The sequence below is a fragment of the Cryptomeria japonica genome, chromosome 3 (genome assembly GCF_030272615.1).
Source record: "Cryptomeria japonica chromosome 3, Sugi_1.0, whole genome shotgun sequence".
In the NCBI taxonomy this organism is placed as follows: domain Eukaryota; kingdom Viridiplantae; phylum Streptophyta; class Pinopsida; order Cupressales; family Cupressaceae; genus Cryptomeria; species Cryptomeria japonica.
This window is the reverse complement of record NC_081407.1, coordinates 420034209-420045632: the sequence shown is the minus strand read 5'-3', so window position 1 is coordinate 420045632 and position 11424 is coordinate 420034209. Positions and strand designations below refer to the sequence as shown.

The 11424-nt window shown below is 33.4% G+C and overlaps 1 protein-coding gene across 2 annotated transcripts; it reads right to left on the bottom strand.

Moving 5' to 3' along the window:
- Positions 1-1661: 1661 nt before the first annotated feature.
- Positions 1662-7224, bottom strand: LOC131070453 (type I inositol polyphosphate 5-phosphatase 2). 2 transcript variants are annotated; one of them, XM_058006009.2, is made up of 10 exons: positions 6834-7224; positions 5500-5674; positions 4932-5400; positions 4416-4600; positions 3432-3540; positions 3171-3319; positions 2855-3082; positions 2657-2764; positions 2241-2317; positions 1662-1886 (listed from the first exon to the last, which is right to left on the bottom strand). In XM_058006009.2, the coding sequence occupies exons 1-8, from the start codon at positions 6967-6969 to the stop codon at positions 2680-2682; spliced, it is 1536 nt and encodes a 511-aa protein (XP_057861992.2). In that variant the 5' UTR covers positions 6970-7224; the 3' UTR covers positions 1662-1886; positions 2241-2317; positions 2657-2679. The 2 variants fall into 2 exon arrangements, with proteins under 2 accessions (XP_057861992.2, XP_057861991.2); XM_058006008.2 differs by having other exon boundaries at positions 1663-1886; positions 2245-2317.
- Between the last annotated feature and the right edge of the window lie 4200 nt (positions 7225-11424).

Below are 11424 nucleotides of genomic sequence, written 5' to 3'. Positions count from 1 at the left end.
TGATTATGTTTTGCATTGATGTTTTGTCATTGATGTCAACACTAGCTGTTTGGATGCTTTATCAACACCCTTCTGGTCCCGGTAGGTTGAGTGGTTTCTGGTTGGTTTGGATTTGACATGATCCGGTAGGCTCTGGTATGATTTGGTTATGGAATTGGCTTATTCGTGATACTCATGTTCATATTCAGTCAGTTGATTTTGGTTTGGTGATCATATGCTATCTTGTTTGCTTACAAGCTTGGCTTCTGGTTCCAGCGAGGGTTTCACCGACAGAGTTTTTGATGAAGATCTTTGATGATATGCATAAGTGGTGTTGGTACAACTTCTGGTGGAGTTTCAAGATGTTGTTGGTGATCATGTTCGAGACTTGGTGGATGGAGATCATTGTTGTAGCGTGTGGACCTATATTGGGTTCCGATTGATCTAGGTTATGGATCGATTTAATGTAATGTGTGCATTGGACCTCTTGATGTGTTTCTGGGATGTCTTATGTGTTGGATATTATTTGTTTGGTCTAAGACCGACATGTTTTGTAATTATGTAATTGGTTTATTGTCTGGTGGCCGACCTGATTGTTTATGGTCAAGGGTTTGTATATATAGTTGTAAGATTTCATTGTAGATCATCATGGTATGGGAAATAGATATGTAATGTGCGAATAATGTAATATCATTCAAGCAAAGGATTTGGTTGATCATTGGAGATCAAATTGGGATTATGTAAGAGGATTTAGTCCTCCGATATTGAGCTTAACCAAAACTGTACTCAGGCATAGGAGATGCTATCTTTGCAGTTCAAACACTTCTCCAAATTGTAGTTTGGATTTCTATGTAGTCATTGAGACTCCTTTTGTGATGAGTAGTACGCTCTAGGCTATTGGCCTTCCTGCAAGTGCAGACCCCTCAATTATAATTCACATACTTACTACATAAGTATTATCTGACTATGGTTAGGCTTCCCATTGTGGTTTTTCTCTTTACCGGGTTTCCACTTATAAATCTTGGTGTCATGTGGATGGTATTTATTTTGTGATTATTGCTTATGCTTAATTGGTTTAGCTACATTCCAGTATTAATGTTTTGGGTTCTTGTATTTAAGTTTTAATTGCTAATGGTTCCGGTAATCTGGTGACAACTGATTCACCCCCCCTCTCAGTTGTCTTCCAGTTATTTGAACTGTCTAACAATTGTTACAAGAGGTTTCGCATGTCATATGATGTGTTCATAGAGTATTTTTTTAATGTATACAACTAGATTATATATAAATATTAACATATATTATAACATGATGAGGTTATATACATCTATTCCAAAAGTTGATTTTAGTTGAGATATTATGACAAGGGTATCTAATATATCAAATTCATATACGGATCGAACTTAGCTTAATCATTGGTATTAGAACCTTGCACTTGGTAGGGCTTGATCCTTGGTGAACCCATTCTAAACCATTAAACTTCACAAGTAAACCAGAAAATCTTTCAAGATGAGTTACTTATTAGTGCTATATTTCCACTTCTACTTTCGGCTAAATTCTATTAATGCTTTATACACATATATGTTCTCTTACTCTTAAAAAAGAAAAAGAAAAAGTGATGTTTAAATCATACATTTCACACTCAAAATGAATGGATTTGTGATTGTTGATGATGGACTTTGAATTTCAAAATTATTACTTGCATTAAGAAAGAGCAATAAAACTTTGTTATATTCACTTGAGTGATAACAACTTTTTTCTTTTCTTTTGTTTTGTGCACCTTTCATATTCTACAAGCAAAAATGGTGCTTGTATTTTGTAATGAATTTTTCTCTCCCATTTCGACTAACGCTATTTCTTCCTTCAATGATATTTGTGTTCCTTTTCCATTCCAATCGCTACAAATAGATCTGTTATTGATATAAACAAAGATTAAATTAGTCAAGATCAATTTTATATTAAAAAAAAAAAGATTGTATATTGATATAAACTTGTTTTATTTAATAAATTATAATATTATAAAAAAGATAAGCCTAAATCAAAAGTTATCATTTAATTAAATTATTGCCAATAAAAAATCAGATCTGACAAAATCATTAACAGATCAAACCTGACCTAATCAAATTTTAAAAAATTCTTTTTAATAAAATGGCATAATCAAAACCAAGCTTGCAATTAAAAAAACAGGGCAAAAAAAAAGCCTGCCTGAGAATATGATATTTTACCATTCAAACAAACCAACTCAGATAATGGTTTGTGCTCACCAACCTTATCTTCGTCGAACTCCTCTTTTCGTGGGTTTGTCTGGATCAGCCACGGGCCACAGGATTACCTCACTTGCCTGCAATTTGAAAGATATATTACATCTGGGCTTTGATGCTTTGATATTTTAGAAAAATGGTTATTCAATTTTATTTTTTTATTCTGATAATAAATTATAGAAAGTGATCTAAAATTTTGACTAAGAAAAATGTTTGTTCTTGTTTGTTTATTCTGATGATGAATCATGAAATGTGATCCGAAAATTTGAATAGAAGAAAAATGTTTATATAATTTTCTTGATTAACTAAAAATTGTTGATTCAATTTTTCTTATTCATTCTGATGATAAATCAAATATAATCTGAAATCTTGATAATTTTTTTTTACATATTCTAATCCAAAATTCAAATTTTCCATACCCAATGTGTTTGTGGGTGAGCAATTAATCAGTCTCTATTTCATTGAAGATTGGAATGAGGTCCTTCATAACCTCAGCTTTCACAGCTGCACCAATGTCATCCTGACAACTGCATATCACAAAAAACCCTAATTTTATTTTAATGCTTCCAACAAATGTTTCATGCATTGAAAGCTGAAGGGTTGGTAAAATTGCTTGCCTCTGTTTGAACAGGGTGGGAAGCTTCACAATATCTGGTGAAAGCAAGTTTTGGGCCTCCATGAGTTTAATGGAGAGGCTTACACTCTTTTCCACTTTTCGTTTGCACAGAGCGTCCACTGTTGAAGTAAATATAGCAGAAACAGGTCTGTGATCTGAAAGTTTGTACTCTGCTCGCTCATATGATATTTGCTCCAGTCCATTTCCATACCAAAGGATCCGGTCACACCTGTATATACAAACTACAAACTTCATATATATATTTAATAGATTCTTGCAGATGGGTACTCAAATTTTTTTCTTAAAAGTTTGTTTACCAAGCTGGAACACGCCGCTTTCCACCTGCCTTGATCTGGGTTCCACTGTAGTGATCAGAATTGGGAGCATACTTGTAAGTTGGGGCGAAATTTATAGTGCCCTCCTTCCACTGTTGAAATACTCGTCCTGCCTTTTGCTCAGTCTTCAGCTGAAAAGGGAGAAACGGTAAAACAATTGGATTTCATCAACAAAATAATATAGAATAGAAAATCAAAGATAGTCTATTAGACAGCTGAACTGTTGAGAAAAGAGATTGCTACCTCATCACTCCATTGAAGTGTTGTCCAATCTGTTTTCTCAATGAGATGCCTTGCCTTTTCATCACACAGTGCAATCCGATAATTCAAGTCTCCAAACCATATTATTCCACTGCCCAGATTCAGAAATAAAAACGTACATTAGAGACTTCAAGCTTGCTCAATCCAGATCTCCCATTAAAAAATATTAAAACATTCATACTGTAGATATACTTAACAAAAATGAATATTGAATATTTATTTATATGAGTATCGTCTAGAAGTAATGAGTGTTAAGTGGACCAAAGATGGATTCTTGTGAATATTAGTTATAAAATATGGGAACTAACAAGTTTGATTTAAAAATTATGCAATTGAATCTTTGATCATTCATATTCATAAGAGATGGGTTTGTTTGAATCACTATTCATAAAATATAGATCAATGAATTTGACTTTAAAAACTATACAATTGAATCTTAAATCATTTATTTTCATAAAAGATGGGTTTGTGTGAACCACCACTCATACTCATAATACCTAAAAAAATCCACAATTGAATCTTAGATTATTTGTTCTCATGATAAATGAATTTGTGTAAATCATTACTCATAAAATATAGATCAATGAATTTGACTCAAAAACTATGAAATTAAATTGTGGACCAGTGGTTTTCATAAAAATAGATTTGTGTGAACCACTACTCACGAAATATGAACTGATGAACTTGACTCATATACTACACAATTGAATCATAGACTATTCATTCTTATAAAAGATAGATTTATGTGAACCACTATTTATAAATTATAGATCAATAAATTTGATTAATACTATTTTAATTTTCACTAAAAATACCTAGACATATCAAAATTGAATCATTTTCAAATTAAAGAACACCAGAATTTATGCCTTTCAAATTACAATAGCAAGCATTAAAGCATTAAAAATGTTTCAATCTCAACTCATAATTGGTAGGATGTTTTCCAAAAAAATGATCTGTACTTACTCATGTCCCATAATGGTGCGTGGAGACAGAATGCTGGAACTGCGGGAGAAAATAGTCCTCTTCAATATTTCTGCAACGTCAGAATTTCTGCGAGCCTCGTCGCCTTCCTTGTGTCCCGAAGCCAAGTGTACGCACACGAAACATAAGTTGCTCTGGTGAAGTCTTAAGCTAATTGATATTGACCCCTGTAGCAGTGAAGATTATTACAGGTATTCCAGGTTTTCCAGGGTGATTCAGGTTAAAACGAATTATAAATCAGTCATAAATAAAATTTGTATCAATAACATTCAATTTAAATCTTTGATGACAAAAATAATAATATCAGAACTTAACCATCATACTATACAAAAATCAACAAGAACTACACCAACCATAAAAAAATAAAATAAAAATAAAAAAAAAATAAATTAATTTTCCAACAAACAATCACATTTTCACTGTAGAATGATGTTCAAAAACTGATTTTTTAAAAAATTTGAAAGTCCCCCAAAAAGAAAAAGCCCATCCTCTAATTACCTTGTTCCGTAGATAGCCCATGATACCACAACCAACGCAAGAGACTCTAATGTCGCGAACGAATGGCACCAGAGGGCAGCTGACCCAGATTGTAACGTAGAGCCCCACCATTTGTTTGCATACAATTCGTTCATAACGCTGTCTACCAGAGCCCCACTTGCCCTTTTCAACCGGATCGGCCATTCCTTCCAGGTTTATCTCTGTGGGAAGGAGACCCACATTTGGCTGAGCGGTGTCGTCCTTGCAGCTGCTCCACCCGAAATCTACTAATCCCAAATTGTCTGCTTGGAATTGGAAATCAAATTGGGTTTTTCCCGAATGAGATGGTGGTGCTTTTGGTGCTCTGTTCAGATGTGCTTTTGGTGCTCTGTTCAGAGCTTTGTCAATCAAGGCGTCCCATTTATCTGCTGCTCGGCTGTCCTCTGAGCCCAACACTTTCCCGGCCTTCAAAGGAACGCTTTCCTGGAATCTGTTGCAGAGTGCAGAGCAGACATTACCTTATAGCTTTTGAAACCCATAAATCCGAGCTGCAGGACAGAAATAAACATCAAAAATGCTTTTTTTTTACCCTATCACGTATATGTCACAGGATTTGTTTCTACATAGCCATTCCTCCAGCTCTAAATCGTCCGGGGCGCTCATCCCACCTACGTTCCACGTTCCAACAAAGACTTTGTATTCACGGGGCCGGGTGTAATCTGTCCGCAGTGTTTCCGATTGGCCGCGCCTAAGCGTTGAGCCTCCTGTAAACATGGTGAACAGAGGCTCTCAGCCCTCGGATCCTAGCCATTTGTTTGTTTATACACATAAACTCTATATGGGATTTAATGAAGATGTACTTATTGTTCAATTGAGAATCAGATCTCACACACCAATTTAAAAACGTGAGAAGAGAGAATGTAAGTCGAAGATCTCAAAAGAAAGTCAGAAGAGAGAATATTTAAGTTGAAGGTCTCAAAAGGAGGTGAGAAGAAAGAATATGTAATTCAAGATTTGAAAAGAAGGTGAGAAGAGAGAATATCAAATTCAAGATTGCAAAATGAGGTGAGAAAAGAGAATATGTAACTAAAAAATTTTAAAAGAAGGTGAGAAGACAGAATGCCAGATGTAAGATTGCAAAAGAAGGTATGAAGACTGTACATTAAATCACAAAATGAAATGGAAGGGAATTATGTAAGAAATTTTAAAAAAAGAAAAGAAGAGAAAACATGTAAACCAAAGATCTCAAAAGAAAAGAAGAGAGAACGCGTAGCTCTAAGATCTCAAAAGAAGAGAAGAGAGAATATGTATGATCTGAAAAGAAGATGAGAATAGAGAAAATATTTTCTTAAAACATCAAACATAGTATAAATGAAATGACATTATATGTAAGTTTGAAGATCTTAAAAGAAGAGAAGAAAGAATATGAAAATCTGAAGATTTCAAAGGATTTCAAACAAAAGTGAGAAAAAGAAAAAAAATTAAACACATTAAACATGATAGAGATAGAATGACATTATATAAAAAATTTATGCTTTTAATAACATTCAAGCTAATTACATGGATATCTATGTTTACCATATTTGAAGAAGAAAATGTTAAAAAATAAATCTCATAAAAAATTCTGATCTTATGAACATTATTAAAATCTCTATCCATTTATCTATCTATTTACAATCTCAATGCACTCACAAAAATAAGATTCAAAAAAAGAAAAACAATAACTTGTAAATTAAAAGAACAATATCTATCTATTTATCTATCCATCTACAATGTCAACAAAATCACATAAAGAAAAATTCAAAAAATAAGAAAAACACTACCTTACAAATAAGAGGGGCGAGCTCTATCTATCTATATGTGATCCAATAAAAGGAGAAAAACAGTACCAGTTAGATTACAAAAGAGAAAAAAACACAATACCTTGTAGATTAGAGGAACAATCACAAGTATTATCATGCTGCTCATCTGTTCGGGATGGCAATGGCTTTGGCTTGTGAGGCAGAAGCCATTTCCTGAGAATAAGAGCAGGCCATATCACTTGAGCAAACGACACCATATTCCAGGAGCCTCCACAATCCTCAATTCACTATTCTGCTCCTCTCCTTTTTCTTCTCTTAAAAATGGGCAACTCCTACAGACATAAGCTACCTCAGCTTTTCATACTTGAATCCTGTCGTTATGCTTTTCCCCACCTGCTTTCCAACCTTCCCATGGCCCAAAATTTGACCTTTCTAGCACACACTGGTAAAATATACATTGTTTTGAGCTGCTAATCTCATTAACAATTGTGAGGGCCTTTCGCAAGATTTAAACCGACCAGTAATTTAATATTCATGTAAAATAGCGCCGTCGTATGTTTCTTGCCGACAAACACCACCCCCAGGTCCCCGCGAATATGCCAAGTACCTATTGTTAGCTGGTCCAATGTCCTGCAAATCAGCGCAGACCCAAGTCGATTTCTTGGAAATTAAACTTCAGTTTAGAAAGTCAAAAACCGCGTATGTTGTCTGAAGTGGGTATGAAATCCATATTAATTAATAATTGCAGATCTGTGTAAGCTAATCATGTCTTCATAGCCCACTTGCATTTCAATGTGGATATATTCCTTTCATATTCATATTAGAGCTGAGTTTTAGTTTGAAATCTTTTCGATTAAGAGTCAAGGATTAAGAGTATTTATTGTGTTGATTTGTATGGGATGACCTGATCTTGATCCCATTTTTATAATGTGAAAGTCTTGTACTTAAAAAAAACTTGATTTATGAAGGGTCATGGCATAATATGATGGTTAACACGTGACTTTGTTGATGTTACCATCAAGACTCAAATTCTTCTAATGGTTAAGTCGTGGCATTATTGATGTTGTCACCAAGGTTTAAACTCTTATTAGACTATTGCGATCATAGGCATTGTGCCCTCATTGATCCATTTTAATTAATTTGACTTGGTCTATGGACGTTCATGGCATAGTGAGATGGTTAAAACATGGCATTGTTGATGTTGCTACCAAGCCTTAAATCTCAACTTGATTTCATGCCATAGTGTGATGGTTAATTTGTGGCATTATTGGTGTTGCCACCAAGGCTTAAACTCTTATTGGACGTAGGCATTGTGTCCTCATTGATCCATTCTACTTAAAAAGATTTGATCTATGAACATTCATGGCATAGTGTGATGGTTAAAAGGTGACATTGTTGATGTTACCACCAAGACCCAAACCTCCACTGGACTTCATGGCATAGTGTGATGGTTAAATTGTGGCATTGTCGATGTTGTCACCAAGGCTTAAACTCTTATTGGACTATTGTGATCGCAACATTGTTCTCTCATTAATCCATTGTACTTAAAATGACTTGATCTATGAACATTCATGGCATAGTGTGATGGTTAAAATTTGATATTGTTGATGTTGCCACCAAGACTCAAACCCTCATTGGACTTCATGACAGTGTGTGATGGTTAAAACGTGACATTGTTGATGTTACCAACCAAGACTCAAACCCCCACTGGACTTCATGGTATAGTGTGATGGTTAAATTGTGGCATTGTTGATGTTGTCACCAAGGCTTAAACTCTTATTGGAATATTGTGATTGTAACATTGTACCCTCATTAATCTATTGTGCTTAAAATGACTTGACTTATGAACATTCACGACATAGTGTGATGGTTAAAACATGACATTGTTGATGTTGCCACCAAGACTCAAACTCCCATTGGGCTTTATGCCATAGTGTGATGGTTGAATCATGGCTTTGTTAATGTTCACCAAGACTCAAACACCCATTGAACTATTGTAATAGTAGGTATTGTGCCCTCATTGATCCATTGTACTTATAAAACTTGATCTATGAATATTCATGGCATAGTGCGATTGTTAAAACGTGACATTGTTGATGTTGACACCAAGACTCAAACCCCCATTGGACTTCATGGGATAGTGTGATGGTTAAATCGTGGCATTGTTGATGTTGCCACCAAGACTCAAACCTCTACTAGACTATTGTGATCGTAGGCATTGTACCCTCATTGATCCATTGTACTTAAAAAGATTTGATCTATAACCATTAATGACACATTGTGATGGTTAAAACGTGACATTGTTAATGTTGCCACCAAGGAGCCCCCACTGAACTTCATGCCATAGTATGATGATTAAATCGTGGCATTGCTAATATTCCCACCAAAACTCAAAGCCCCACTAGACTACTCTGATCGTAAACATTATGCCCTCATTAATCCATTATGCTCTAAACCTTTATATTATTAATATAAGTGATGTCCATACATATGATTTAATGCTCCAAACCATTCAACTTTCATAGCTGTCCTCCATATCTACCTAAATTTAGTTGGAGAAATAATGATTGAATTGGGTAAATTAGGTTTTGTTGATGGAGTGTTAAGACCGCGTTTGGCATGTTAAAATCAAAGTGTTAGGTAGGCGGGAGTTATAGCGTTCACACGGTGAGGAAGCTTTTGACTTGTAAATAAAGAATGCGACGGGTCAATGGTTTTAGTCGATAAGCATTTTGGGCGGTGCCCCAAACTTTGAATAACAAATTATAGTCAAATGATAAAGTGGGTAACATCGTACTTAGAGTTTTTGTATTACTTTAGCTTTCTTAAATTCTTCCAGTCATTTAAAATTTCCTCGCTATTTTGTTTTCTAGTTTTAAAAAAAGTTTGCAATGACTCATGATGTTGAAGGTTATATGGATAAGTATTCTGTAAATATATTCAAACGTTTTTAAGGTTGAAATATTTTATATCTAAGTTCAGTTATTTTATGGTGGAAGACATTTTTGTTATTTTTAATATAATAATACATGGGGAATTATACTGTTAAGTGAAAAAAAAAATAAAAAAATTTAGAGAAGAATTTTTCTAATATTTTATTTCATGAAAATTAATTAAAAAATATAATTAAATTTAAGGTAAAATTTAATATTAATTTATAAATTATAAAATAATTGTATGACTTAATTTTAATTCTAAGTTATAATAAAAGGAAAAAAATTAATCAAAATATCGTTTAACATGTTAAAAATAAATAAATAAATTTATATTAAGTTTAATTATTTTATTGTAGAACTTATCTTGTTATCTTTTGTTTTTTAAAATGTAATAATGTGGGGAATATATTTGTTAAGATAATAAATAGAAATTGTAAGGTGACAAAAAAATATAAAGATATTTAGAGGTTGCATTTAAAAAACAAATCTTTTATTCTAATGCCCCTCCCATCTGCTTTTCGCATTTCATATTTTATTTTATGGACTTAGCTTAATGTCTGTGGATTATATCCTTTGCGATTTGGATGTGGATCATTATGTGGTGCTTTGTATTTTTCACTATTGTAATGAATGTGACCTTGAGTGTTTATCTTATGCTCGATTTTGATATATATCGTGGTTGTTCTAGGCTAGTGATGTGTTTTATTGCTTCATGGTGATTTGATTATGTTGATGCTTTGAGATGCATGTTTTTTCTTGTGAATGGCTGTGAGAACCATTACATGATTGATTTGGGTACTTGATTCATTGGGTTGTTGCTATGGCATTAGCTAGACCTAAGGTGTTTGGATGATTGAGATAGACCTATTTAATGATTTGGTATTATCATATGTGAAATGTTGATTTGTGTAATGAATGGAATGAGATAAATGATGTTTACTATATTAGTTGATTTAAAATAATGAATCATATTTATGTAATTTTGATTTGATGAGAGATATCATGTTACTAATGGTGTTATGATGTTGATCCCATTAGGGGATTATAGTACATGCTCAATATTGCTGAGGGATGATATTATTTGATGTAGTTAATTAGATTAGTTATTATCATGAGGTTTAATTGATAGTTAGATGTGAAAGGGATGATATTGTATCACTCATTTATGAGAGGCATATGATATTAAGTTCCCCTTCCATGATTTGAATTAATTTGAGTGTTTATATATATAGGCATGAGCAGCTACACTTGGTGTGTGAATGTTTCAGTGACAATAGGTACAAAGCATCAACTCCACTTAGCTTCACGGGTTTGTGCGTACCTACTTTCTCCAATGGTGGTTAATAGGAGATAGCATATTGGCCAATTTTATTGAGCCTAAACCCATGCCCCTTGATTAGAGCAATTCTTTGATTTTATTATTTTAATGATTTTATGGTTTTGAGCCCCAACTACCACAATTGGTAGCTTTTAGATACCTATTTGTCGTGTTGAGTCAACATGTAATGACTGCTTTCTCATATTCCATTAGTTGGTCATTTATCACATGCATTAATGGTAATTTATATCATGGAGGTAAATGCATATAATAATGCACGTATTAAGTTAGTTATGTATTTGAATTAAAGTTATTTAAGTGATTTTATATTTTGGGGGATTTTGAGGGAATTAGTAGTTTTATGAATTTAAATTTTATTTTATACCCTCTCATAAAAAGGATCTTATAACTTAGAATTGGGCTCATTACATAAACACTTGGTGTACTTTTCCTTACTT